General features: G+C 52.6%; 4 protein-coding genes across 9 annotated transcripts in view; 1 reads left to right on the top strand and 3 right to left on the bottom strand.

Annotated features, from left to right (window-relative positions):
* TLE5 (TLE family member 5, transcriptional modulator) overlaps nt 1–27,945 on the top strand; it is a 179,729-nt gene that overhangs the window by 82,574 nt on the left and 69,210 nt on the right. The gene's annotated exons all lie outside the window — the stretch shown is intronic.
* LOC138731921 (activated RNA polymerase II transcriptional coactivator p15-like) lies at nt 1,575–7,610 on the bottom strand. 2 transcript variants are annotated; one of them, XM_069878227.1, is made up of 5 exons: nt 7,587–7,610; nt 4,800–4,875; nt 4,549–4,665; nt 3,858–3,966; nt 1,575–2,117 (listed from the first exon to the last, which is right to left on the bottom strand). In XM_069878227.1, the coding sequence occupies exons 2-5, from the start codon at nt 4,872–4,874 to the stop codon at nt 2,038–2,040; spliced, it is 381 nt and encodes a 126-aa protein (XP_069734328.1). In that variant the 5' UTR covers nt 4,875; nt 7,587–7,610; the 3' UTR covers nt 1,575–2,037. The 2 variants fall into 2 exon arrangements, with proteins under 2 accessions (XP_069734328.1, XP_069734327.1); XM_069878226.1 differs by lacking the exon at nt 7,587–7,610 and adding an exon at nt 6,708–6,773.
* On the bottom strand, nt 7,832–21,330 carry NCLN (nicalin). Of its 5 annotated transcripts, none has more exons than XM_069878102.1 (16): nt 21,074–21,330; nt 18,347–18,537; nt 18,114–18,258; nt 17,405–17,499; nt 16,559–16,639; nt 16,248–16,351; nt 15,781–15,869; nt 15,475–15,614; nt 14,900–15,078; nt 14,612–14,699; nt 14,479–14,517; nt 14,199–14,362; nt 13,510–13,563; nt 13,342–13,420; nt 11,945–12,044; nt 7,832–8,623 (listed from the first exon to the last, which is right to left on the bottom strand). In XM_069878102.1, exons 1-15 carry the CDS (start codon nt 21,252–21,254, stop codon nt 11,985–11,987), a joined length of 1,689 nt encoding a protein of 562 aa, XP_069734203.1. In that variant the 5' UTR covers nt 21,255–21,330; the 3' UTR covers nt 7,832–8,623; nt 11,945–11,984. The 5 variants fall into 5 exon arrangements, with proteins under 5 accessions (XP_069734203.1, XP_069734204.1, XP_069734202.1 ...); XM_069878103.1 differs by lacking the exon at nt 7,832–8,623 and adding an exon at nt 8,631–10,007; XM_069878101.1 differs by lacking the exon at nt 7,832–8,623 and adding an exon at nt 10,814–11,724.
* Nucleotides 22,529–25,353, bottom strand: S1PR4 (sphingosine-1-phosphate receptor 4). Its single transcript, XM_069878156.1, has one exon. It carries the CDS (start codon nt 25,159–25,161, stop codon nt 23,941–23,943), a length of 1,221 nt encoding a protein of 406 aa, XP_069734257.1. The 5' UTR covers nt 25,162–25,353; the 3' UTR covers nt 22,529–23,940.

The following is a 27,945-nucleotide window of genomic DNA, read 5'->3' as shown; positions in this document are numbered from 1 at the left end:
GAGCCAGCAGGGGCCCACGCGGCCAAGAAGGCCAATGGCATCTTGGCTTGGATCAGACACGGCGTGGCCAGCAGGGCCAGGGAGGTTCTTCTCCCTCTGGACTCGGCACTGGGGAGACCGCTCCTCGAATCCTGGGGTCAGTTCTGGGCCCCTCAGCACAAGAAGGATGTTGAGGCTCTGGAGCGAGTCCAGAGAAGAGCAACAAAGCTGGTGAGGGGGCTGGAGAACAAGAGGAGCGTCTGAGAGAGCTGGGGGTGTTTAGCCTGGAGAAGAGGAGGCTGAGGGGAGACCTCATTGCTCTCTCCAACTCCCTGAGAGGAGGTTGTGGAGAGGAGGGAGCTGGGCTCTTCTCCCAAGGGACAGGGGACAGGACGAGAGGGAATGGCCTCAAGCTCCACCAGGGGAGGTTTAGGTTGGACATTAGGAAAAAATTTTTCACAGAAAGGGTCATTGGGCACTGGCAGAGTCTGCCCAGGGAGGGGGTTGAGTCCCCTTCCCTGGAGGGGTTTAAGGGACGGGTGGACGAGGTGCTGAGGGACATGGTTTAGTGATTGATGGGAATGGTTGGGCTTGATGATCCGGTGGGCCTCTTCTAACCTGGTGATTCTATGATTCTATTAAGACATCCTGTTATAAATATTCCACAGGAATGAGCTTACAGCGTGAGCAACCCGGCTTTGGGACACAGTCGAGCATCCTCATGCTCTCTCTCACTTACTTATTGAGAGAAAGAAATGCGACACTTGAATAGAGACTAGCTGAGCGCTCATCTCCACCCCTGCTCCAAGCAGCTATGGCACCGAGCCCTTCAAAATGTTTTTCAGAGACAGTTTTATGAAGATAGATATGTGTTTTGTTTTTTTTTTCTTCCTGCTACCCCTAGTGAAAGATCAATCCAGCATTTAGGGAAGCCTAGTTTCAATTTACTGCTCCAGCCCACACCTTCTCCCCAGCCCTGAGGAGCTGCTACAGCCCCAGCACCTCCATCCAGCAAGGCCCTTCCTACCTCCTACTTCACCAAGGTGTTGCGAGTGTCAGATATATTTAAGAGCATGAAGCATTTGGATACTATGGAAACCAGGGCAAGAGGAAAACCAAAAATAGATGGAAGACGCAAGCTGTTGAAAAGTCTGGAAAAAGTCTTGCTGAGGAAGGCTCCGCTTGCTGCGGCTGAGCCCAAAGTGGGATCCGTTTAGAGCTCAAGCGTGAAACGTCCTCACTCCATTCTTGCCATAGCTTGTCATTTTTCTCTGTTGCAAGGAAAGGAATATTCTTTGCCCTCCTTTAGTTACCCCTCTGTTTAACAGGCTGCCTAATCACCAGTTCCTTCGAACGATCCACATTCAAGCTTGCCCTTTCCCACAACCTGGAGCAGAACCATTTCCATATAGTGGGATTATTGTGAACATGCCATGAGAATAAACACTACAGGGCACTCTCCTTCTGATCCACCAGCCCGAAACGACAAGTCGAGGTACCAGCCCGTGAAACGCTGTGACTCCCCTTTTTATAATGCAAACACATTTATTGTGCATATTCACCCCCTACAGAAAAACCAGTCACTAAGGTATAATAATAATCCCTTTCTTCACTCAAAAAACCACCAAACAACCCTCACCGGCACAGAAAGTACTTGAAATAGCAAGAATGACATGGAGGAAACACAGGGGATGGCAATATGAGGTAGAGAAACCATCTGACTGAAGAGCAAACCCAGGGGAAGGCAGTCCCAGAGGTAGAACAGTTGAAGAACCCGCGTGGCAGACTGAAGCCAGGCTGGGGTCCTGTCCCTCACCTGCAGACTCATCTTGAGACCAAACCTGCTGCCGTCTCACTTGCCAGCCCTGCCTCTAGTTCCAGGTGCTCATTATGAGCTCGAAAGCAGAAGAGTTGCTGGTCTTTTCAGCATGACCACCACCTGAGTGAGGAAACATCACCAAGGTGAGGGGAAGGCTCCAGGTGAGGATCCTTGGCTTTATAGATGTCAGTGCACTTAAAGGAAAGAAATCAGATGGAAGGTGTCCAAGATTTTTCAGTTTATAGTTTCTTGACTGCAGCATCAATCTCGGGAATCATCTCCTTCAGCTGGTTCCACTGTTCTGCAGACAAGGCAATCCCTACAACAGCAAAAGGAGACGGTTCAGAGGAGGCAAGAGGGAAGCATCAAGGAGGACACCAGATTGGCTTGTTCAGACCAGCTACAGAAAAGGAAGTTGGAACATGAGGCAGAGGCACAGACCAGAAACAGAAGCAGCTTTCTAAGCATGGCAGTTGTGCCAGCACTTCAGCATCCATATCAACAAGTGCTCAGTCCTATCACAGAAGCACCATAGAATCATGGAATGGGTTGGGTTGGAAAGGACCTCAAAGCCCATCCAGATCCAACCCCTGCAGGGACACCTCCCACTGGATCAGGGGCTCCAAGCCCCATCCAACCTGGCCTTGAACCCCTCCAGGGATGGGGCAGCCACCACTGCTCTGGGCAACCTGGGCCAGGGCCTCCCCACCCTCACAGGAAAACATTTCTTCTCAAGATGTCCTCTCAATCTCCCCTCTTTCAGCTGAAAACCGTTCCCCTCATCTTATCCCTGCCCTTCCTGACCAAGAGCCCCTCCCCAGATTTCCTGCAGCCCTTTTCAGTACTGGAAGCACATCATATAAGAATATAAACACTAATTGCCCTTCAAGATTCCCACAACCTTTTATAGCCTGTTCCTTAGTACAAATTCCCACCCACGTGAGCTAGGAAGAGATTCTAGGAGCACCCAAGTCCACACAGCTGTTAGTTAGGACACCAAGCTTTCAGCTGCCCAAAGGAGATAATGCCAACTCTAGCTCTATTTAAAAACCCTGCTGCTAAAAAGAAATCAGTGGTATGACTTCATCACTAGAGAAGAACTACCTTCATTTTAGATCCAGCACAAATAAGGTCTTCATGTCCTGTCCCTCTTCCTTACAAAACAAACACGGCACTGGAATTGCTGTGTAGGTTCCAGCCAGATGTTGTCAACTTGTTCCTTTTGGCTTTAGCGAGAACCACATTAAAGAACAAGGGCCCAAGCTTTATTAAATTCTCTAGATAAAGATCAGGGGCCAAGAACTCCCGAGAAGAACAGCAGAGGAAGTATTTAAATGAAGAAAAACATTTCTTTGTGATCTCTGTTTTAACGGACAGATCTTCTGTCTTGTATTGTGGGTGTGCTTTTTCCAGCCTGGAAGGAGTCCACAGTGTTCCTTTCCCTCTTTGCACCCAAAGGCACAGAAAAGCTTGAGGGCTTTGCTTCCCATATTCATTACAGGATACAGAGCTCCCTCTAAGCAAGTAATTTGCACTTATAACTTCTCGGAAGGAAATTAATTTTTGGAAGGAAAACCATGCTTAGTAGTTACGAAGCAAACCAAGCTGAAACAAATTCCTCTGCCCTAACAACAAAATCTACAGCAAGGACCGAAACGTTCCTCAAAAAAATCCATATTAACTGAGTCTTTGCTGGGCATGAGAACGAGGGGAAATGGCTTTAAGCTGAAAGAGGGGAGATTGAGAGAAGATCTTAGGGAGAAATATTTTCCTTATGAGGGTGGGGAGGCCCTGGCCCAGGCTGCCCAGAGCAGTGGTGGCTGCCCCATCCCTGGAGGTGCTCAAGGCCAGGTTGGATGGGGCTTGGAGCCCCTGATGCAGTGGGAGGTGTCCCTGCCCATGGCAGGGGGAGGAACTGGATGGGCTTTGAGGTCCCTTCAAGCATTCTATGATTCCTAGGCTCCAGATCTCACTGGAGGCTCACACTCATTCTTTGTGCTTTTCTCCAGTTGCTGCCACCCAGGCTGAGACCGTGCCAAGCCCTCCCGTGCGGTTGTACCTTTCCTCCCCGGTTTCATGTCACCTTCCTTGTCCGTGTAGAACTCTCTGATGTCCACGAGCACTTTCCCCTTGAAGGAGGACACTCTGACGTAACGCATCTTCCCAATCTGTGGTGACACAGGGCCCATGTTAAACCCAACCCCGCAGCAAACTACACATCACAAGAAGGAGGTTGAGGCTCTGGAGCGAGTCCAGAGAAGAGCAACGAAGCTGGGGAAGGGGCTGGAGAAGAAGAGGAGCGGCTGAGAGAGCTGGGGGTGTTTAGCCTGGAGAAGAGGAGGCTGAGGGGAGACCTCATTGCTCTCTCCAACTCCCTGAAAGGAGGTTGTGGAGAGGAGGGAGCTGGGCTCTTCTCCCAAGGGACAGGGGACAGGACGAGAGGGAATGGCCTCAAGCTCCACCAGGGGAGGTTTGGGCTGGACATTAGGAAAAAGTTTTTCATGGAAAGGGTCATTGGGCACTGGCAGAGGCTGCCCAGGGAGTGGTTTGAGTCACCTTCCCTGGAGGGGTTTAAGGGGCAGGTGAATGAAGTGCTGAGGGACATGGTTTAGTGATTGATGGGAATGGTTGGACTCGATGATCCGGAGGGTCTTTTCCAACCTGGTGATTCTATGAAAAATGCTGAGTTTTGAAAGAGCTGCATTGAGAGTATAAAGATGTGTTCCTGAGCAGACCCGTGCTCTCCATACCTGGAACATGTCCTCCTCTTCTCTGCCTTGTCCTGCAGATTTTTCTGTCGCCTTCGAAGGTTTGGCATCTGTTTTCAGTCTTTTCTCTGACTTGGAGGCCCTTTCTTTCTTTCTTTTCTAGAAGAAGAGATCAGCAGCATGAGCAGCCCAAGAGGAAGATGCAGCCCTTGGGCCCAGCACCCTGTGACTGGGGAGGAGAGCAGCCTCCTCACCCCATAACCACTGTCCCTCCTCTCCAGACCAGGCCGTACCTTGGCCTCTACCACCTCCTCCTCCGGGCCGCTATCCGAGCTGCTCGTCCCCAGCAGGTCCTTGGAGTTGGGCATCCTATGGGAAGAGAAACACAGCACCAACAGTGAGAGTGGGAGAGCCGGAGGGGAGGGAAAGGGACAAGGAAAGGGGCACGGGGGGCAAAAGGGGCAAAGGAAAGGGGCACGGGGGGCAAAAGGGGCAAAGGAAAGGGGCACGGGGGGCAAAAGGGGCAAAGGAAAGGGGCACGGGGGGCAAAAGGGGCAAAGGAAAGGGCCACGGGGGGCAAAAGGGGCAAAGGAAAGGGGCACGGGGGGCAAAAGGGGCAAAGGAAAGGGGCACGGGGGGCAAAAGGGGCAAAGGAAAGGGGCACGGGGGCAAAAGGGGCAAAGGAAAGGGGCACGGGGGGCAAAAGGGGCAAAGGAAAGGGGCACGGGGGCAAAAGGGGCAAAGGAAAGGGGCACGGGGGCAAAAGGGGCAAAGGAAAGGGGCACGGGGGCAAAAGGGGCAAAGGAAAGGGGCACGGGGGCAAAAGGGGCAAAGGAAAGGGGCACGGGGGCAAAAGGGGCAAAGGAAAGGGGCACGGGGGCAAAAGGGGCAAAGGAAAGGGGCACGGGGGCAAAAGGGGCACAGGAAAGGGGCACGGGGGGCAAAAGGGGCACAGGAAAGGGGCACGGGGGGCAAAAGGGGCACAGGAAAGGGGCACGGGGGGAAAAGGGGCACAGGAAAGGGGCACAAGGGGCAAAAGGGGCAAAGGAAAGGGGCACGGGGGGGAAAAGGGGCACAGGAAAGGGGCATGGGGGAAAAGGGGCAAAGGAAAGGGGCACGGGGGGGAAAAGGGGCAAAGGAAAGGGGCACGGGGGGCAAAAGGGGCAAAGGAAAGGGGCACGGGGGGCAAAAGGGGCAAAGGAAAGGGGCACGGGGGGAAAAGGGGCACAGGAAAGGGGCACGGGGGGCAAAAGGGGCAAAGGAAAGGGGCACGGGGGGGAAAAGGGGCACAGGAAAGGGGCATGGGGCAAAAGGGGCAAAGGAAAGGGGCACGGGGGGCAAAAGGGGCACAGGAAAGGGGCACGGGGGGCAAAAGGGGCAAAGGAAAGGGGCACGGGGGGCAAAAGGGGCAAAGGAAAGGGGCACGGGGGGGAAAAGGGGCACAGGAAAGGGGCACGGGGGGAAAAGGAGCAAAGGAAACAGGCAATGGGCGGGCAAAGGGTCAAAAAAGGCAAAGCAGGGGGCAGGCAGGCAAAGGAATGAGGCTTGGGAAGGGAAGGGGCAAAGGAATGGGGCACAGGAAAGGGGCACGGGGGCAGAGGAAAGGGCCAGGGGGCAAAAGAGGTAAAGGAAAGGGGCGCAGAGGAGCAAAAAGGGGGGCAAAGGAAAGGTGGAGGGGGCAAAAGGGGCAGAGAAAAGGCGCAAAAGGATAGAGAGGCAAAGGAAAGGGGGAAGAGGGCAAAGAAAACAGGGTTGGGAAGGGAAGGGGCAAAGGAAAGGGGCAAGAGGGCAAAAGGGGAAAGGAAGGGGGCACAGAGGGGCAAGAGGAGCAAAGGGAAAAGGGGGCTAAAGAAAGATGTAGGGGGCAAAAGGGGCAGAGAAAAGGCGGAAAAGGATAGAAGAGGCAAAGGAAAGGGGGGAAGGAGGCAAAGGAAAGAGAGACGAGGGGAAAAAGAGGCAAAGGAAAGGGGCAAAGGGACAGAAGAGGCAAAGGAAAGGGGGAAGGAGGCAAAGGAAAGAGGAGCGGAAAGGGAAGGGGCAAAGAAAAGGGGTGCAGGGGGCGAAGGGAAGGGACAAGGGGCCATAGGGGCGAAGGAACGAGGGGAGCAAGGGGGCAAACCAAAGGGGCCGAGGGGGCAATAGGGGTAAACGAAAGGGGCGGGGAAAGCAACGGGGCACGGAGGGGGTCCGGGGGACCGCACTTGTCCGAACGCAGCGCCCTCAGCGCCGCCGCTCGGGCTCCTCCACGTCATGGCCCCTTCCCGCCCTCATCCAATGGACGCGCCCCCTTCCCGCCCTCATCCAATGGACACGCCCCCTTCCCGCCCACCGCCTGTGGCCACGCCCCTCCATGGTCTCGGCCAATGGCTGCTCTCCACAGCCCCTTAGCCACGCCCCCGGAAACTGGCCCCGCCCATCCAGGCCGGTGATTGGGCTTCGCCCCCCTTAGCCACGCCCCCTGCCCGCGCGCGCCACGGAGATGATGTGAGGGCTGGAGAGCCTCCCGTACGAGGCCAGGCTGGGAGAGCCGGGGGTGTGCAGCCTGGAGAAGAGAAGGCTTCAGGGAGACCTTAGAGCGGCTTCCAGCGCTGAAAGGGGCTGCAGGAAAGCTGGGGAGGGGCTCTGGATCAGGAAGGGCAGGGACAGGACGAGGGGAATGGTTTTTAGCTGAAAGAGGGGAGATTGAGAGGAGATCTTAGGGAGAAATGTTTTGCTGTGAGGGTGGGGAGGCCCTGGCCCAGGTTGCCCAGTTCAGTGGTTGCTGCCCCATCCCTGGAGGGGTTCCAGGCCAGGTTGGATGGGGCTTGGAGCCCCTGATCCAGTGGGAGGTGTCCCTGCCCATGGCAGGGGTGGGACTGGATGGGCTTTGAGGTCCCTTCCAACCCAAACCATTCCATGATTCTGTTCAGGAACTCGCTTGGTAGGGACAGAGGTGCACCGTGTTGGCTCCGCGGCCAGCCAGGCTCTCACCGTATCCAAGCTGCCTCTAAAAACTGTAATTGCCTCAAATCAGCATGAGCCCTTTGAGTAAATTAGGATTCTCTCACCTCAGGGTGCTGGAATCTTGCTCAGGGTCTTACCTATCACTCTACTTCAGTTTCGACTGTGTAGAAAGGATGATGCATCTTCTCCCTTTTTGCAGGGGGTCTCTTCCTTTAAGTAATCATAGAATCACCAGGTTGGAAAAGACCCACCGGATCATCGAGTCCAACTGTTCCCATCAATCACTAAACCATGTCCCTCAGCACCTCGTCCACCCGTCCCTAATGCAAGGAGATTCCTGTTTTCTGAGCTTCCAACAACAAATAGGTGTCCAAGAAATCTGTTCATCAAACCTCCTCACCCAGTTTATTTTTCCAAGGGAAAAACAAATAAGGAAATGAAAAATGTTAAAATACTTACATATTATTACATTTATCATCAGAAAAAAAATATGTAAATCAACTGCATTGAATTTTCTATTAGTTTTTAAATATTCACCTCAATATACATAAGAGATAAATAATTAGGTCAACATTGCCAGATAAATCAACTCTTTTTCCTGAGCTGCATATATTCCAGATTACAACCTTGAAGTTGCCATCCAATAACTATAAAGGGAAATCAAACAGATCCAAGGGAGAAAGTGGGAGCCCACATTTGAATACCCAGAGCCCAAATTTACTAAGACAGACAGTAGCACCTCATCATTTCCAATTGAGAAGTCAAGACTGAACGGCTCTGAAATATAAAACCCAGCTTGGCCACGAGGTGCAGAAGCTCTGGATTTTGGCTTGCGTTATGAATAATATGAGAGCGTGTGACTTCAAACAAACCAACCAACCAAGCCCTACAGCAATTTGGGGGTTATTTGTGGTTTTAAACATATAAAGAGATCGTGGGGGCTCCTCCAGCCACAGCCAGCAGGCATCCGGCTCCTTTTTGGCTGCGGGGTCTTTCCTCTTCACACTGAGTACATGATTGCATCCCTATTGCACAGTAGCACTGATTTCATAACAACAAACCAGCTTCTGGTATTTGGGAGATCAACTACAACGGCCAAACGACTTGCCTACCATTCCCACTAGGGCCTGTGTGGGTGGGAGTGGACAAAACAAACGGCTTTAGTGCTGAAACCCTGTTGGAAAAGCAGATTTCTGTGAGCTGCAGTCTCCGACAGCACCAGGACGTGTTGGGTCAGAGAGAGAGCAAAGAGAATTATTTTATGGCTCCAAGTATGCTCGCCCCTCGTGTCTACGTGGACATAGCGCTTCTCGCCCAGCCAGGCAAACTCCTGCTACAAAGAAGAGGTGAAAACAGGGGCCAGAAGAAAGAGCGACACAGAGCTCTTCTTCAGTGTTGGGGAGAACTTTTTTAATTTTATCAGAACTCTTGTATTTCTGCCTTTGCGTTTTGTGTTGGTGACAGAACTGAGCAGCTTCGCCGCAGTGCAGATCGGCACCGTTGCTCCTGTTTTCAACAGAAGAGCAGGGCCTAGTTAGGAGCTTCTCTGTCAACTTCTCAAAGGAAACAGCAACGTGGGAACCAACTGGACTCCTGGGATGAGCACTCTGTTCCAGCTATGCTCAAGTTGGAATTGGACTATCTCAGATTTGAGTTTATCGTGTTTAAATGCACTTTGATTGAAAGCACAAACTCTTCTCTGTAGCAGAACTTACTGCCAGGGAGAGTAGCAGAAAGGCAGCCAAGCAGAGGACAAATCACCCTTGCATGAGAGAGCATGAACTCTCCTTATTTGCCTCTACCCACCTTTCTTTTAAACAGCTGCCACTGGCTCCCAGCGCTACATCCAAAGTGTGAGCTGTTTATTGTTGAGACAAAGAGCTAAATAGTTTGTTTTAATGCTACAACCTTGGCAGGGACAGAGCTGCAACCACATCGGGGGTGCCTGGGTGGACGTTTCTGACTCTGAACTTTGAGCTTTTCCTCTGGAATATCAAAGCCTGACAGTCTCCACTGCACGGGAGAACGCGTCGGCCCTGTTCTGTTCTCTCTAGCCCACTACTCGCAAATCTTATATGCGTCAAGTCTAGCTGCAGCAGGATTGCCAGTAACTGTGGGTTTGCTATTTGTCTCAGTGAAGTAACGGAGTTTCATTAACCTAGATTGGAGGGAACACCCCCTTCTCCAAGCATAACGCAGCTGAATGATGCAGCTGGAGGCCTCTGAAACCACTTCCAGATATTCAGAATCTAGAGAAGTTCTTCAGATCGCCACTGTACCACGCGTGTTCTGATCCTACACAACACACGTAGGCTCTAAAGGCAGAGCATGAAAACCAGTGGAAAACAATCCAAGTTCGTCTTCCAGCCACTCCGGTCATTACAAATTCATCTGGTAGAGGAGTGTCACAAATACGTCATGTATGTACAGAATATTTTTTAAATAATCACTCAAAAGATCAGAAAAAAAATGCAAGTCTCCCTGTAAGGCTGGCATTTCAGGAGTGCTTGGTTCCACCTGCTGATGCTACAGGGAGTCCCTGCCACCAGCACGCTCTCCTGGAAAAGAAAAAGACCCTTTAAAGAACAAGCTGCTACACATTTACAGTAGCAGAAAGCACACATCCTGGGGTAAGGGTCCTCCAAGGAGGAGCCTAGGGGGAAACAAGAGAGAGAGGGATGGAAATCAGTGCTTTCTTTGGTCCTCATCCAAAGGACAAGGCAGAAAAGGAGTGGGGGCAGCCAGTGCAGAGCAGCTGTGGTGCAGACAAGGATGCATGGCTTGAGTTTTCCTTGTATACAGAAAAGGGCAAGCCTTCATTCACACCCACAAGAGCTTTTCAGCCTCTGGAAAAGATGCTGTTTGAAATACAAGCAGTCATTTTAAAAAAAACAGGTAGTCACCGTGGCATGTGAGGAGATCTCATGTGCATAGAATAAATTACAGAGAAGACTCGGGCGCTGCTGAGTGGCAGGACAGCTTCTAGAACTACAACTAGGACCTGTAGTCGGGAATGTGATATATTTTCCAGAAGAACTTGAGGGTAAACAAAGTTCAACGCTACCCAGTAAGGGCGTTCAGCTCTCAGAAAGTGGTGACAAGTATCCTGCTTACCTTGGATGGTGGAATTCAGGAAAGACTTAAGATGGTGACAACACTCCAGCAACTGGTTACCTGGCCCTCTTGATCTTTGCACAGCACTGGCAATTGTTTTGGGCAACTACATAGCTTTCCCCATCCAGAAACATCTAAAAATAAGGTTTGCTCAAGGGTAAAAGTAATAGAGTGCATGTCTTCCAAGATACTCTCTCCTAGGAACAGTTCTAGAAACAGCCACGTTTAAAATGACATTCATAAAACTTCATTATTGGTTTTGTTTTGCTTTTTAATGACTAAGTGACCTGCCTCCCTCCATACACGCTGGGGGCAGCACATCTAAGGACAGCAACAAGCACTTTGGGAACTTGCTCATACGTGCAGGCCAGGAACAGTGTTACCAGAATTAATAGAGCTGCAAAATGTGAAATGAGACCCTGAGATGCAGGTGAACATGGGAAAACACCCCAAAATCCAGAACCCATCAATCTGGAAATGTAAACTGAGGAATGAAGACTAAGGGGATTACAGACCAGAGCTCAGCAGGAACTGGGCTGCTCTCACTATTAATTTTAAATACATGGAGCAGCACGGAACTCAATCCTGCAGCAGCGGGGACTGTAAAACACCCCTTAAAACCAAGCAAGAGGACAGAGGGGTGGCAGCTGTGAACTGTTCAAGGAGCAGAAATTCTTAGAGAAATCAAGAACACAGCAAAACGCATCCTCCAACAGAGACAGGAGAGAACCTGTCCTGGTAAGAACCCTAACGCGAGGAACCCGTGTTAACAAGCTTTCCTCATTCTGTCAATAACAGTCAAGATGGTTTACAGTGCAGCTCCTAAAAGGGAACGAGTTATTGCACAGTCTAAACAAAATGCAAGATGCTTGCTCCAGACACTGCTTGCTCAGCACACCTTCCTCAAGCCAGGCAGGGAGCTCAAGGAAGAGGTGTCATAAGAAAACATGCTCTTAGTACTCTCTTTAATTTGCATGTGCGCTTTTTTTTGCCTTTAAACAACTGCTCTGAGTCCTCCTTTGCTGGGCAGAGAGAACCCATTGCTCTACTCTGTAGCTTCAGTTTCCAAGAGGGCTGTATGGCACGTGTCCACGAAGGTGCTGGACTTGATTTTATACTCATAGAAGCTGCTCAGAATCAGCCGTTCAGTTTTTAAACAACCTGCAGGAATTAGGAAAGTCTCTGAGCCTCTCCCTCGCCAAAAAGCAAAGGAAAACAAACGTGGTGCAAGTCAGGGGAAGAAGGTGAAGAAAAGCACTTAAAAGGTGCACAAGAGTTAAAATTTCATTTTCTTTCTGCCTTCCTCTGAGTAGCAAAGAGAAGAGAGAGGAAGAAAAACAGCAGGATTCAATGGAAGGCAGAAGGTTCCTGATGGGCTCACCGATGGCTCAGTGCTGCTGTACGGGTGATGACTCGTTGCTTCACTGCTGCTTAGGTTTAAGAGAGAATCTCTGTATCATCCTGTAAAGGAGACCAAAGTTCTGCAAAGAGAAGGAAAATAAGAAACTAAGTCCTTATAAACTCTAATAAAATGACTGTGTTCTACACAGAGACAAGACTTACTAGAAGGCTTAAAACAATAGTAACGTGCAAATGCAATACCTCATTCGGATCATCCCCTAGTACCTGCATCCTGAAGAGAGTGGGACTTGATGAATTAAGAGGAATTATAACACAGCAGCCAGTTACTTCAAGTTGTACAGAAAGGGATGGCTTACTGAAATGTTTGTGCAGGCCTGTATCCCCCCACTGTGAGGATACAAGCACTTGTCAAGGGTTTTACCATTTCTGGATGCAATTCTGTTCCTCCTGAAGGGGAGGAGAAAGCTTCAGGTTTCAATACATGTATGAATGACACTGGTCACTATTATTTTCCCCAAAGAAATAATAAACAAAATAACATGAAGAGATGAAAATTTACATTAGCTTAAAATGGTTCCCTTTCATTCAAGAGAACCCAGCCAGGACCAGAAACCTGCCTCGCAGTGGCTTTAATACTTAAACAAAACCCTGAAGATGCAGATTCTAAGCTGCATCCCAAGCTGAGATTCCAGAAGGATCTCATAACACCCCCAAATTACATAACAAGCTGCAAACCTTTACCATTACAGCAGATTTTAGTTACCTTGAGAAGTTTCAGCCTGAAGATGTTTAAATGCCAAACTAGCCTAACAAGTGAGGCTATGCAGGTCCTCGACCAACAGAAGGAGCTCTATAAAACACGGTTTTGAACTACAATGGCAAGAGATTGCCATCAGCACAGCCAACTGAGATACCCAAACGTACACCTCAAACCAGCCAGCTGTTTTGAATGATAGGATCGTGAAATTGGTTGGAAGGGACCTCAAAGTCCATCCAGTTCCAGCCCTGCCACGAGCAGGGACACCTCCCACTGGATCGGGGGCTCCAAGCCCCATCCAACCTGGCCTTGAACATCTCCAGGGATGGGGCAGCCACCACTGCTCTGGGCAGCCTGGGCCAGGGCCTCCCCACCCTCACAGCAAAACGTTTCTTCCTAAAATCTCATCTCAATCTCCCCTCTTTCAGCTCAAACCCATTGCTCCTCATCCTCTCCCTGCGCTCCCTGATCAAGAGCCCCTCTCCAGCCTCCCTGGAGCCCCTTTCAGCACTGGAAGCTGCTCCAAGGTCTCCCAGGATTACTGCTTTAAGAAGTGGGGTGGCATTATTGTTCCAGCCGGGACTGCAAGCCCCAGTGACTGTTGCTAATGTGATTTATGAGGAAAATAATACATCTGCCTCCTGCTTCTCTTTTCTTACCTGCACCGCAACATAGGCAACGCCAAGGTAGGCTGCGATACAGACCGCCAGGAGCAGATCGAAGATGGCTGGCTTGACCCTGCAGTAAAGGAAGAACTCATGAAATTGCTGCAGCAGGAACCACTACAGAGAGAACAACAGCCCAACGTGCCCAAGGGAACTCCTTACCTGTATGCGTTCATCACCTGTTTCAGCTGGTCATAGAAAACAAACTCAGGGTCCCTGTGGAAAGAAGAAACTCTTCAGGATGCGTTACAGTTCTTGACACTGCAGTATGGGCAGCCCAGACCTCTGTTCGCAAGGAGCTCATCCAAGCAGAGACAGGGAAGCATGACCCCCTTGCCTACCAGTTTTGAACTGATTTTAGCTGTCAAGTCTTCCTTTCCTACAATCAGAAGCTTAAGGATACAATTCAGAACACACGCTGCTCAGCTGTCTCAGAGGACGCACACGGAAGATTGCTCACTGGGCTCATTATGCTGCTTCAACCGAAGCAGGTTAGGATGGAAACTGCCTTTTTGCAATTAAAGAAAGCTTTCAGGGGGACCTTAGTCTTTTCCTGCATTCAGAGAAAAGCAGCACTCAGAGTGGGAAGGGTGGAACCAAAACAGTGAACGAACAAGCTCTGCAGACAGAGGTTGTCGCTGCTGGGAGCTGTTAGTGTGCTGTGAGGAATGATAAAGAGCTTTCTGTGAGAGAACAGAGAGTACGAACCAAAACTGACAGGAGAACAGAGAAGAGCAATCACTTCCAGCTCCGTGCCAAAAAGCCAGAAAAGCTGCAGCTCAGAGACACAATTCATTGGAGGGGGAAGCCAGTTTGCATGACCTAGCTGGTTCTTTCATCTCTTCTCTCACCGTTTGTCTGCCTTTACGTGATGCTGTTTGACATCCTTCAGGTAGCGCCCCATATAATATTCCAAGGTGTTGAGGAAGGTGCTGTCTTTATCGATCAGCTGGGCAGCCCTGGGCTGACTGCTCAGCCAGTCCATCACCGATTCCAGTTGCTCCTCCTGGATCTGCTGCAGAAACATACCATGAAATAAAGGGAGTCAACTACACATACGCTGAGACCAGACCTCTCTCCCAGACTCTTGATTCCTTCTTCCCACAGGTTATAAAAATGCACTGCACTCACCATCTGATCCGTGAAGATCTGCAGATCTGCAGGCGCTCCCTGCAAGTTAAAAAAACAACCCAGGGTATTGGTGAGAGCAAGCTCAGTTGGGCAGGATAAATCTGGCTAGCACGGTGCCACAGGCAGCTCTTACCTTGTCTGTGAGGTTGTAGATGACCCTTGTCAAAGCCTCAGCAATGATCCTAGTGTTCCTGGTTAGTGCCTTAGTGTCTATTCGTGCCCTAAAGCCAAAGAAGGGATTATGGACTTGTCTACGGGATTATGGACTTGTCTATGGGATTGGCTTCCTCTAGAAGAATCAAGCATGAGCCTGAATCCAGAGCCCAATTCCCAGTGTTTTTTTACCCAGCACAAGCAACCCCGAGGCCAATTTCAGTTTATGGGTTGGATTTCCACTGCAACCTTCTCCAAGGCTTCTAACCTCCTATCCATGATGCTGTTGCGCAGGCTGTCTCGGTGGCTCTCCAGATGGGAGATGGTGAAGGCCGGCAAGCGTCGGATCGCAAAACGCTCGTGCTCCCATGCCAGCATGTCCTCAGCCAAGTTTATCTTCTTGTGCACCATGGAAAACTTCACCTCTGGGAACTGGCTGGCAATGACCTGAGGGAAAAGACAAGCCATCCCCATAACCCCATCCATCTAGACTTGATTTTTTTTGTGTTCTGGAAGGTAAAAACACCTCCCTCTGTAAGGTGGAGTTAGTGCCATTGAAAAGCTGGTTTGATGCCTAAAAAAAAGCTGTTTGAATGTCACTACAGAATAGCTTTTGCAAGCAACAAACCGTAAAGAAGTGCAGTGAAAGATGCAGCAGCTCTAGCCTGCTTCATTCAGAACTGCCATGAGGATTTATCTGCACTTCAAATCAAGTGACTGTAATCAATGCATGAAAAATGTCAATGGCTTGCCCTTTCTTCACGTCTTCCTTCTCTCTTGGGAGAGCTGCAGCTCCCCACAGTAAATCCCAAGTTCCCATCTACCTAAAATGATTTTCATTACCATCTCCAGTTCTTTCAGAAACGCGTGCTGCAAGGTCCCCTCCTTGGGAGGCTTTGAGACGTGGAGATGAAGGCTATTGCCTCGGCCCAGAGTATCGAGGCAGAGAACAAACGCTACGTTGTCCTGCAGCAGGCTGGAATCTGCAACAGAAAAATCCAAACCTTTATGGCTGTGTTTTGCACCGAGATTTTCATCCCAAAAAAGCAAAGCCCAGACAAAGAGATTCTCACATATCAGACATTTAACGCTATTGTATTAACAGAAGCTTTGCCACAGAACACACTGGAAGGCCAGCCCCCTACTCACCAGTGTGGTCTAAATTGTCTTCCAGCCACCGCTTGGTTCCTTGATAATTAAACTTGCCACCTCCAGATGCAAAGAACAGCAAGTTATACCTGGCCATCAAAGCAGAGAGAGAAGTGTAAGCATACTGCACTCTACAGCCAAAGAGCTTTACTCCGGTGTGGAGAAATCACAATAGTTAGCGCCTGACATGACAAATTGTCCACTGCAAACCTTTCCTACATCCCATCTGCTCAGGTAATGGTAGGATAGGGTAGAAGCAGGGAGTTCCCAGTGTTTGAGGATGGAATCTACTTCCCACATTAAGCTTGAGCAGAGCTACAGCAAAAAAACCAAAGCAAGGAGCGTGGCCATTGGCAGCGAAGGGAAACAAAATGGAGCAAAGAAATAAAAGGACTCCTTGTAACATTCCACAGCTCTGGAGCAGAAGTCCTCAACTGATCTCAGCCAAGAATAAGGAGGTTTCTTACCCAGCATGGGTACGTCGGTAGGTGTAGAGCCGGGAAAACAGCCTGGCTAGTTCCAGTAGCACGGAGATTCCACTGCCATTGGAGTCAGCACCATGCGACAGCCACTGCAGGAGGAAGTGGGATAGAAACAAGATGAGAATCCAACGCTTATTCCCAGAAAAGCCTTCAGATCGCACACCACCACACCCCAATTGTAACTGCCTCGTGTCTTTAAGGCCGAGAGCAAAACAAAGAAGCAAAGGCCACGTGGGAAAAAAGAGATAGGAACACACAGACGAGAACAAAGAGCTGCAGGAAGAAAGAATACTCACTGGAGCCACTCCAAAGGAGTCATAGTGGGCAACTATCACAACAGTGGGCAGGTCTTCTCCACCTAGCCCCGTGAGCCTTCCCTGTAAAGGAAGATCCGTATCATACAGTCACAGAATCACCAGGTTGGAAAAGACCCACCGGATCATTGAGTCCAACCATTCCCATCAATCACTAACCCATGTCCCTCAGCACCTCGTCCACCCGTCCCTTAAACCCCTCCAGGGAAGGGGACTCAACCCCCTCCCTGGGCAGCCTCTGCCAGGGACCAATCACCCTTTCCATGAAAGTTTTTTCCCTAATGTCCAGCCTGAACCTCCTCTGCGGAGCTTGAGGCCATTCCCTCTTGTCCTGTCCCCTGTCCCTTGGGAGAAGAGCCCAGCTCCCTCCTCTCCACAACCTCCTTTCAGGGAGTTGCAGAGAGCAATGAGGTCTCCCCTCAGCCTCCTCTTCTCCAGGCTAAACACCCCCAGCTCTCTCAGCCGCTCCTCTTCTTCTCCAGCCCCCTCACCAGCTTCGTTGCTCTTCTCTGGACTCGCTCCAGAGCCTCAACATCCTTCTTGTGGTGAGGGGCCCAGAACTGACCCCAGGATTCGAGGAGCGGTCTCACCAGTGCCGAGTCCAGAGGGAGAAGAACCTCAGCATCGCCCCTTGGGTGCCTGTACAAAGACAGCCTGACTCCTACACGAGTGCCTACAGAGTCTGCAGCAGCCTCCATTCTGAGGGCTTCTGATAATTACCTGGCTGAGACTCCCCTGACTTTCCCCATCAGCCAAAACATCTCACGAAGTCCCAACAAAAGAAGGCAACCTCTCAATTTGGCCAATTTGAACCCGTATACAACTCACCTCCACGCTGGGTATGAGCCAGTCATTGATGGCTTTGCTCTGAGCCCCGCTGGTCACCATCTGGAAGCCGTTTGCAGTTGCCGTGTGTAGCAGAACTAGAACAAAAAAACAAACCTGTACACCTGAGGAAATTCCATTCCTTTATTTCCCTCACCAAAGTAGCTCTGGAGAGACCAGTTTTAAGCCATCTAAGCCACTTGTTGCTTGTGTTTATGCATTGACACAGAATCCCGATGACCACATATTACCATTCTGTCCTGAAATCCCAATATTTTGAGTTTGCTAAAACAAAAGCTTTTCTCCAGTAGTCCTGAAGCTAATCACGAGCAGCAGGTCAGTAAGACAGAACAGCTATTTACAGGGGAATACATCAAAGCACTGAACTGACCCGTGGCCACATAAAAAAGCTTTAGTTTCTACCAACACACTGTAGTCATTTAACACCTTGGATGTTTTTAACCTGAGTTTTGCTTTCTATCTTATGTGTAAAGGCATAAAGCTGAGAACTCAACTCCATGCGATCACATTTCCAAATAGAGACAAGTAATATTCTCTCTCATACTGTGTTTTGTTTCCTTCTCACAGCACTTTAACAGAGACAGAAAAAACTTGAATGCAACAGAATCCTGGTTCATGGTGTGTTCATGATCCCACAGGTGAGATCAAGCCTGTCTTCCTCTAAACCTTCCCTCCACCTGTTAGAACTCACCTTCTGCAGCCGAGGCAGAGCCCTGCGATGCAGAAGCAGCCCGTGTTTGTTCATAGATTGACAGCAGCTCTTCATCTTCCACAGCAAAGTAGACTGGCACGATGGTTTCCATAGCGAGCATTTCCGGCTCTATCTCCATGAATTGCTGTGGATTTAAGTGAGAAACAAACTTAAATCTGCCTCTCTCTCTCCCTCTCAAATACATGAGAAAGGGAATGTTTTTTTTTTTTTACCCTGACAACATCCTGTGGGACAGAAGAGATGGATCGTGGCAAGATGATCACCACAGCGCCGGCTGACTGGCGGAGAGCCTTCTGGTACTGCTCGTAGGAGAAATCCACCAGCCGCATCATCACGCAGCGGCGGCTCAGGACATCCGCTTCTACGGTGCGGGCTTCTGTGTTAAGCACCGCGCTCCTGGTGCCTGCAACGAGAGAACAGCAAGAGGTTTTGTATGGGATTTCATCACATCCCCTTTGCTTGAGCCTAACCCCTTCTCAAAACAGTCTTGGTGACAGGCTGATGAACTTCAGAGCAGTCAGGACCTGCAGAGAGCCAAGTCCGTCTCTCCTCCCTTGTCCAAGAAGGAACAGAGATCAGTGTTTTTCCCTTGCACCCACTGGAGCTGCACCAGGCTCCCTTATTCGTGCACCTTCCTGTCTTCTTCCCACCCACAGCCGTGCAGGGTGTTTGTTTGCTGTGCTGCATTCAATACCCTCACAGTAAAACATCTGGAGAGATCCTGGCCTCCAGCTCCGCAGCATCCAGCTGTAGGATCCAGGATGCAAGCCGCGCAGAACTGCTTTGTGGAAGGACACAAGGCTACTTCGTGTCCATCCTGAGCGCTGTTTTGGCTCTCACTGGGATGTTTCTGTAGCTGAGGAAACAAGCAGGCTTCCTCAAACTGCTTACTCTTTCCTGCTCTCCGTTTCAGCATAACAAATACCCCACATGACAGTGCAATCTTTTGGGAGTCTGGAGGCTTGCCAGCAGCTCCAGCATTCTCCAAGAGAGGATCACAAGGACATCTTACATAAACAGAGCGGGTCAAATCCACCTTACAATTTATACTGCTCCAAATCCAATTTCTTCTTCTACAACTTTATTTCTTCTACATCACACTGGGTCACCGTGCAGGGAAGGAAGGAGCAAGGCGCTCCAGAAGGCATCGCAGCCTACGCCAAATAAGAGCGTTGCTAGCGGTTGGATTTAAACCTGGCTTAACTTAACTAACATTAGTTTGGTCTCCTCAGGGGTCAAATCACCTAAACAAGAAAAATTTATAATTGTATCCACAAGGGCCATGCATGCAGACATGGAGTTAAGGCACAATCTAAATTCTCCTAGACTGTATAATAAATTATAACAGCAGCTGCCTTCTGATCAAAGACAGGCCCAGGTTGCCCAGAGCAGCGGTGGCTGCCCCATCCCTGGAGGGGTTCAAGGCCAGGTTGGATGGGGCTTGGAGCCCCTGATCCAGTGGGAGGTGTCCCTGCCCATGGCAGGAGGGTGGAACTGGGTGGGCTTTGAGGTCCCTTCCAACCCAAACCATTCCACGGTTGTATTCTACAAACATACGTCTGCTGCCCCACTAATCCTGCCAGCAAAGACAAATGCACGAGCATTGAGACAGCTCAATTCCCCCATGACAGTTCCCACCTCAAATCCCAATAACAGAGGTCTTAGGATACGGATTCATTTTGAGAAACCGTGGTGGAAGAACTCAGAAATAACTTCAGCTATTCAGAAGCTACCAGAAGCATCTGCAGTGTTTGCAAAACACGCAGGCATAGCTCTCGTAACTTCTACTGACATTTGATCTTACGATCAGGAAGATCCAGAGACTAAGCCTCACAGACAGCGTGGAATTGAGGGACATGGTTTAGTGTTTGATAGGAATGGTTGGACTCAATGATCCAGTGGGTCTCTTCCAACCTGGTGATTCTATGATTCTATGAATAAACGTGGGGCTGTAGTGCCAGGCCATTAACAGCAGCCTGAAAGTGAAGCCAAAAAACAGAGAGCATGAAGATCACTCCTGGACAGAACACGTGCCCTGATCTGGAGTAAAAGACAACTCAGAATCACCACTTCATTTTGAGTCTGTAAGTACCGGGGCTGGAGGCTGAGGGTTGCCGCACGTGGAGGACGTGCAGAACAGGTTGTGTTTCAGGTGCAAAGAAAGGTGTTGCACAATCGCAGCCTGGAAGTGACTGAACAGAAGAACTGGAGGTCAATTGCAAAGGAAGAACTATAAAAGAAAGGACTTTGAAATGAGGAGGCGCTGGAGTAACGGACACTGCTCACTGAGGCTGAAGAGGAGACTGAAGAGCTCAGAGCCAGCCTATCAGTAGAGGAATCGAAGGCCAGAGATCAAAACCGAGCTCACCACCAAGCTCCCCAGTGTGCCGGACGGCTGCAGCTCCTTGAAGCACAGGAGTTCAGCCCACAGGTAGGAGCTGCCAGGACGCAGCAGAGTCCCTGAGCACCTCCTGGGCACCATGCGGGAGCTCTCAGCACCCTCCTGCTGAGACTGGGCCCAACGGGCCCGGCTGCAGCCTCCCCTGGGTCTGAGACAGACCTGAGCCCGACTGCGGCCTTTCAGGGCCCTCTGAGCTCCCCCGAACCGGAGCCCTCTCCCCGGGGCCTCCACCGATCCGCAGCCCCCTCCCAGGGGCCTCCCCGGAACCGGAGCCCCCTCCCCGGGGCCTCCCTCGAACCAGAGCCCCCTCCCCCGAACCGGAGCCCCCCTCCCCGGGGCCTCCCCCGAACCGGAGCCCCCCTCCCCGGGGCCTCCCCCGAACCGGAGCCCCCCTCCCCGGGGCCTCCCCCGAACCGGAGCCCCCCTCCCCGGGGCCTCCCCCGAACCGGAGCCCCCCTCCCCGGGGCCTCCCCCGAACCGGAGCCCCCCTCCCCGGGGCCTCCCCCGAACCGGAGCCCCCCTCCCCGGGGCCTCTCACCGTAGGGCTGCCCGCCCAGCTCGTACTGCTGCATGCGGTACACGGTGAACTCGTGGGCGGCCTCGGCGGCGGGCGGCGGCCCCAGGAGCAAGAGCACGGCGGGGACGAAGAGCAGGAAGCTGAGCGGCAGGCATGAGGCCTTCAGAACCGACTCCAGCACCTCGCCCGCCTCCTCCAGCATCGCCGCGGCCCCGGCCCCCGCCGCTGCGGCCCGCTCCGCCGGCACGCGCCGCCGCAAGGCACGCCGGGACAAGGCGGGCCGGGCGCCTGCCGCAAGGCACGCCGGGAGATGTAGTCCTTGGCACGGCCGCAAGGGTGGCTGCGGGCTATGGTTCGGGGCTTCTGCCGCAAGGCACGCCGGGAGATGTAGTCCTGGCACCGCCGCAAGGGTCGCTGAGACTCTAGACCGGGCGACGCCGCAAGGCACGCCGGGAGATGTAGTCATAGAATGATAGAACCATAGAAGAGTTTGGGTTGGAAGGGGCCTCCAAGCCCTTCCAGTTCCACCCCTGCCATGGGCAGGGATACCTCCCACTGCATCAGGGGCTCCAAGCCCCATCCAACCTGGCCTTGAACCCCTCCAGGGATGGGGCAGCCACAACTTCCCTGGGCAACCTGTTCCAGTGCCTCACCTCTCTCACGGTGAAGAATTTCTTCCTTATGTCCAGTCTAAATCTGCTCCTCTCCAGTTTATACCCGTTGCCCCTCGTCCTATCATTCCAAGCCTTTGTAAACAGTCCCTCCCCAGCTTTCCTGGAGCCCTCTCAAGTGCTGGAAGGTCACTTTAAGGTCTCCTCAGAGAAGACTCCAGGCTGAACAACCCCAACTCTCTCAGCCTGGCCTCATACAGGACGTTCTCCAGCCCTCAGATCATCCATGGCCTCCTCTGGACTCGCTCCAACAGCTCCATGTCCTCCCTGTGCTGAGGACTCCACAACCGGTCACAGGGCTCCAGGTGGGTCTCACAGAGCGGAGCAGAGGGGCAGGATCCCCTCCCTCCCTGCTGGTCGCGCTGCTCTGGATGCAGCCCAGGACACGGTTGGTTTCTGGGCTGCGAGCACAGGCTGCCAGCTCATATCGAGCCTCTCACCGAGCAGCACCCCAAGCCCTTCTCAGTAGGCCTCGTCTCGCCGCAAAGGACGCCGGGAGATGTAGTCCTGCCCTCACCGCAAGGCACGCCGGGAGCTGCCAATCCCGGCACCGCCGCATAGGGCGCTTGGGAGCTGCAGGCCGGCCGCCGCCGCAAAGGACGGCGGGAGTCGTAACCCGCGCTCTGCCGCAAGGCACGCTGGGAGCTGTAGTCCCCGCGGCGGGGGCGGCGGCTCCGGTGGCCTCGGGGGACGGCAGCGAGGGGCGAGCAGGCCCGGGGGGCGCGCGGAGCGTGCCCTGGGCCTCTCGGGCCGCCGCCTTCGGGAAGATAAAACCACAGCGAAGCAGCCTGGGGCTTGGTTGTCATTTCAGTTTATTGCAGAACGATCTTTCATTTATTGCAGGGCTGGGAGCTCAGCGCCTCGTGCTGCGCGGCCTCAGAAGCTTCTCCTCCCCCGGGCAGGGGTGGCTCTGGCTCCTTGGGTGGCTTCAGCTCCGTGCACGGCGAGAGGAGGCACACAGGTGCTGCTCCAATTCCTCCCTCGCTTAGGGAATGACCCTAAATCTAGGGTTAATTGCACCTGCAAACCCCTTAGCTGGTGACTCGCTGGGCAGACATGAGGCCTGCGTGGTTCTCCAGCAGCTGTGCTGGTGGGTGGCAGGGCCAGGAGGCTGCAAGCTGCAGGAGAAGGCTCCAGGATGGTTTGCAGCCCTGCAGGATGCGCTGCAAGCCCAGCCTGGGCCCGAGGTGGGGCAGCCTGGCAGGGGAGACACCCCCCCCCCCCGGCAGGTACAGCACCTGTACACACACAGCAGGGGCCACTTCTAACCTGGGCAGAGCATCAATCCCCAAAACGTGCCTGTATCATAGAACCATGGAATGGTTCAGGTTGGAAGAGACCTCCAAGCCCATCCAGTCCCACCCCTGCCATGGGCAGGGACACCTCCCACTGGATCAGGGGCTCCAAGCCCCATCCAACCTGGCCTTGAACCCCTCCAGGGATGGGGCAGCCACCCCTGCTCTGGGCAGCCTGGGCCAGGGCCTCCCCACCCTCACAGCAAAACATTTCTCCCCAAGATCTCATCTCAATCTCCCCTCTTTCAGCTCAAAACCATTACCCCTCGTCCTATCCCTGCCCTCCCTGATCAAGAGCCCCTCCCCAGGTTTTCTGGAGCCCCTTCCAGGACTGGCAGCTGCTCTAAGGTCTCCCTGGAGCCTTCTCTTCTCCAGGCTGAACAACCCCAACTCTCTCAGCCTGGCCTCGTACAGGAGGTTCTCCAGCCCTCAGATCATCTCCGTGGCCTCCTCTGGGCCCATTCCAACAGCTCCATGTCCCCCCTGTGCTCAGGACTCCCCAACTGGTCACAGGGCTCCAGGTGGGTCTCCCAGAGCGGAGCAGAGGGGCAGGATCCCCTCCCTCCCTGCTGGCCCCGCTGCTCTGGGTGCAGCCCAGGACACGGCTGGTTTCTGGGCTGCAAGTCCACATTGCTGGCTCCTGTTGAGCTTCTCATCCACCAACTCCCCCAAGTTCTTGTTTTCAGGGCTGCTCTCCGTTCATTATTCTTCATTTCACACAGCCTGTTGCTGTACTGCACCCATACGTAAGCAACATCCCAGTCTGAAGGCACTGGGAAGCCTGAGTACGGTCCACAACCGTGGTGGTGGGGCTGCACCTGGTCACCACGAGCTGCACGTAGACTACAGTTCTGCCAGCCTAAGCCCAGCAGCACAAGGTCCTGATGAGCCATCTGGCATCTCCCAATCTCCCCATGACCTCTCAGTAACTGGGGAGATTGCTCATCATACTGGAGTTGCTGGAGAGAGGTGCTCTGGGCCGGGCGTTCAGCACTACGGAGCCCCGGAAGCTCTCGCGGTAGCGCAGGGAGCTCTCTGTGGATGAGCCCGAGTTGATGTCTGTGATGACCAAGCAGCTTCCAGGCTTGCAGAGCCCAATCCTGACACAACAGCAGCACAGCAGGCTTCCCACCGCCCGGCGAACCTCCACGCTCCGGAGGGAGTAAATAACGGGGTTAACTCCCGAGTTAAGCATGGCCAGAGCCAAGGTCCAGTCCATGCTGTGGAGATGGGTGCATGTCTGGGTCTCGCAGAAGAAATCAAAGAGCAAGAGGACAAAGAGGGGGCTCCAGCAGATGATGAAGGCGCCCAGGATCATCAACACAGTCTTGAGCAAGCGCAGGGACCGTTTGCGGCTGTGGCGAGAACTGGTTTGCTTAGAACTAGCCTGGACCAGCTGGAAGATGGAGATGTAGAGGCCGATGATCCCCAGGAGGATGATGCTGAACATCACGACAGAGAAAAGGATGTAGTTCTTGGAGTAGAGAGGCAGGAGGACGGAGCAGGCATTGAAGTCGCACAAGCAGTTCCAGCCCAGCAGCGGCAGCAGCCCGATGACGAAGGCCAGCAGCCAGCAGGAGACGATGAGGCCACGTAAGCGCAGGGTCTTGCTGGCTTCGTTCTCAGCAATCGGCCTTACCATGGCGCTGTAGCGCTCGATGGCCGTGACCAGCAAGCTGAAGGTGGAGGCAGCCAGGGCGATGAAGAGGATGCCTTCCCGCAGGAACCAGAGCTGAGGTGATAGCTGGAAGGTCTTCTTGCCCGAGAGGCAGAGATTAGAGAGGTAGGCGATTCCTGCAAGCAGGTCGCTCACGGTGATGCTGGCAATGCAGGAGTAGACCCAGCGACGGGCTCGCAGGCACCGCAGGATGGCCAGCAGCACCAGCAGGTTCTCCAGGATGATGATGCAGCTGATAACGGCAAAGGTTGTGCGGATAAGACCCATGCCCTCATCCCCAGACTGCCGGTTGGTGAGCTTCCCCGAGAAGTTGTAGTGCTGCAGGATGATGTTGACGTTCCTCATGGCAGCCAGCTGCAGGCAGGAACCTTTCCTGTTGAGCAGGTCAAGTTGGAGCTCAGGATACCGAGCAGCGCCCAGTGGGAAGGAACCGTTCAGCAGCCAGCTCAGCACTGGACCATCCATCTTCTGAGCCGAGCTCAGCTGCCAAGGGATGCACGACGGAGCAAGGGTTGAGGTGGGGTTTGAGCTGAGTGGATCCTCCGTTCCAGGGCTGGAGACAGCTGTGAGAGTGTCACACCAAGACCAACTCTGACCCCAGCGCGGAGAGGAGCGTTAGAGCCGTGTCTGCCGGCCCCGCGGCACTGAAAGAGCAAGGGGAGAAGAGGGTGAGGTGTTTTGTAAGTCCACCCAGGAGCATGGGCTTCCTGTTGTTTAATAAAGTTTCCTGTTGTGAGCTAGAGTCTTGACAGCGTTTCTGACAGCTCCCATCATTTCTCGGTAAGGGTTTGATAATTCTCAGCTTTGCTGTGGTTGTGAAGGTGGGACATGAATGAAGCAACGTGCCAGGCCCCTCTTTGAGCCGGGGCAGGCTGTGGTTGAAGCAGGGTAACACCTCCAGCCTTCATGGGTAGGGTCTGTTGGGCTGAACAAAGCCAGCTGAGCACCCAGCCACCTCAAAACACTAAGTGTTTTGCCTTTTGTGGCATTAAATTCACCCCTGAGCCTGTCAGAGAGCAACTGCCTCTTCAGCAGCTGCCCTGTGCACCGCCCATGCTCAGATCTTCCTTCTCCAGGAGGAAGCTCTGTGTTTTCACCCCTCTGGGCTCCTCCTCCTGCCACTCTTGGATGCATCCATCCACGTCTTGCCCTGTCAATGCACCCTTGTGTGTGAAATCAGGGCTCAGCTCCACTCAGTTCAGAAGAAACCAGCTGGTCAAAGCCCCACATGTGCCCCTGACACAGCCCCTTCCACTTCCACCACTGTCCAGGTCACAGATAGGGAAACTGAGGCACGAAGCTGCTCTGTCTTCCCTGGCATTGCAGAACACCCAAGGAGCTGCACTGAGACCAGAACCCAGGAGTCCTGACACAGAATCATCGAATGCCTTGGGTTGGAAGGGACCTTTACGTCCAGTCCAGGATGCAGTGACATCTTTAACTCAATCAGGTTGCTCAGGAATGATGGGAATGGTTGGACTCGATGATCCGGTGGGTCTCTTCCAACCTTGTGATTCTCTGATTCTATGGTTCTGTGATTCAGAGCCCCATCCAGCCTGACCTTGAATGTTTCGAGGGATGGGGCATCTGGTGCCTCCCTGCACCACCTGGGCCCCTCGGGGTGAAGAATTTCTTCCTTCTCCCCGGTATAAATCTCTGCTCCTTTTGTTTAAGACCATCTCCTTGAATGGAACCAGTTCTCCTTGAATGGAACCAGTTCTCCTTGAATGGAACCAGTCCTCCTTGCCACGATAGTGATGTTCACGTCTCTCATTGACCTATTCCTTGTGTCAGCTAAGCTTGACTGCAGAAAGAGGCTCGCACCGAGCTATTCCCAACCGCGGCTGGGGGGTTTGTCTCAGGACTCACCTCTCATGACCGGCCAGAGGCTCTTGCTGCCAGAGGGAGGTCGAGCAGCCAGCAAAGCTCTCCAGCTGCTTGTCTGAGGAGGCCCAGCACCAAGCAGGTAGCGGGGAGGGCTCCTCGAGTGAAAGAAGCGAGACTTCTACCTACCAAAGTGGAAAAAAAGGGAAGTTACAACATCAACCACATTTTCTCTGCAGGATGGACCCCACCCAAACCAGCTGCAAAGAGGCAAAGAAGAGAACAGAGCACCTTTAAACTCAGGATCCCAGCAGAAGCTGTGCTTTTGCTTTCTGCTTTCCCCTGGGCTCTCGCTCCAGGATGGCACGAAGCCTTGAAGAGGTCTCCAGGTTGAGAGCGAAGAGTGGTGATTCCTTCCATCAGTGACTTGTCGTGGGAGTCCATCCACTGCTTGATGAGCGGAGACGTTCGCAGCGTAGACAAGGGGAAAATGCAAAGGAGAGTCCAGCAAGAGTGCTCATGGCAAGTTGAGGGCTCCATCCTCCACGTTCACCCTTTCAGCTGGTATTTTGGGCTGTTCTAGCAGCAGCGTGGAGAGAAACTCGTGCTGATAAAGACTGAAGGAGCGGAAACCAGCAGAAAGGCTGGGCCATGAGTGCAGCTCAATCCAGAGGAGCTCAAGGTTGCACATTTAGCTCCCGAAGGGGCAGGGCTGGTGCTCCTGTCACAGCAGTGGAGTCACAAGGGTCAATGTGGTTCTTGCATATCAGCTCTGCTTTATTCCCTCTTCAGGCTGGGTCTGCAAGATAATGTGTCACCTTGAATCCTGGGGTCAGTTTTGGGCCCCTCATTCCAAGAAGGACATTGAGGGGCTGGAGCACGTCCGGAGAAGGGGAACAGAGCTGAGGAAGGGGCTGGAGAACAGGAGTTTTGGGAGCAGCTGAGGGACCTGGGGCTGTTTAGTGTGGAGAAGAGGAGGCTGAGGGGAGACCTCATCGCTCTCTGCAGCTCCTGGAAAGGAGGTTGGAGCCAGGCAGGTGTTGGTCTCCCAAGTAACATGTGGTAGGATGAGAGGAAATGGCCTCAAGTTGCATCAAGAGAGGTTTAGATTGGCTATAGGGAAAAATTTCTTTGCTGGCAGAAGGATGAAGCCCTGGGAAGCTTCAGTGGTGGTGTCTCCATCCCTGAGGGCATAAAAAACTTGTGTAGACATGGCACTTTGGGACATGGTTTAGTAGGGACGGTGGTGTTGGGCTGATGGTTGGACTGGCTGAGCCTAGAGGTCTTCTCCCACCTTAACTATCCTAAGATTCTATGGTGGGTCATCCCTAAAAGTTAAGAGGATGAAGAAACTTGCCTTGTTGGGGGCCCTAAGCACCTTCTCAAACAACTGGCAGCATGTGAGCAGTCTCAGGAATGAGTTAC

The sequence above is a fragment of the Phaenicophaeus curvirostris genome, chromosome 28 (assembly GCF_032191515.1).
Source record: "Phaenicophaeus curvirostris isolate KB17595 chromosome 28, BPBGC_Pcur_1.0, whole genome shotgun sequence".
Classification (NCBI taxonomy): Eukaryota; Metazoa; Chordata; class Aves; order Cuculiformes; family Cuculidae; genus Phaenicophaeus; species Phaenicophaeus curvirostris.
Note: the sequence above shows the minus strand (reverse complement) of the source record. Positions and strands in the feature narration are given on the sequence as shown.

Bases quoted from the DNA above. Each gene is read 5' to 3' on its own strand.
- S1PR4 (XM_069878156.1), bottom strand. From the start codon at position 25,161: ATGGATGGTCCAGTGCTGAGCTGGCTGCTGAACGGTTCCTTCCCACTG.
- LOC138731921 (XM_069878227.1), bottom strand. From the start codon at position 4,874: ATGCCCAACTCCAAGGACCTGCTGGGGACGAGCAGCTCGGATAGCGGC. The intron at 3,967-4,548 runs GTATGGAGAGCA...GTGTCACCACAG, and splicing joins AAGAGGAGGACATGTTCCAG to ATTGGGAAGATGCGTTACGT. The intron at 2,118-3,857 runs GTACAACCGCAC...TTGCTGTTGTAG, and splicing joins CATGAAACCGGGGAGGAAAG to GGATTGCCTTGTCTGCAGAA.
- NCLN (XM_069878102.1), bottom strand. From the start codon at position 21,254: ATGCTGGAGGAGGCGGGCGAGGTGCTGGAGTCGGTTCTGAAGGCCTCA. The intron at 18,538-21,073 runs GTGAGAGGCCCC...CTCTCGTTGCAG, and splicing joins GCTGGGCGGGCAGCCCTACG to GCACCAGGAGCGCGGTGCTT. The intron at 15,615-15,780 runs GTGAGTAGGGGG...TTTCTGTTGCAG, and splicing joins AGACAATTTAGACCACACTG to ATTCCAGCCTGCTGCAGGAC.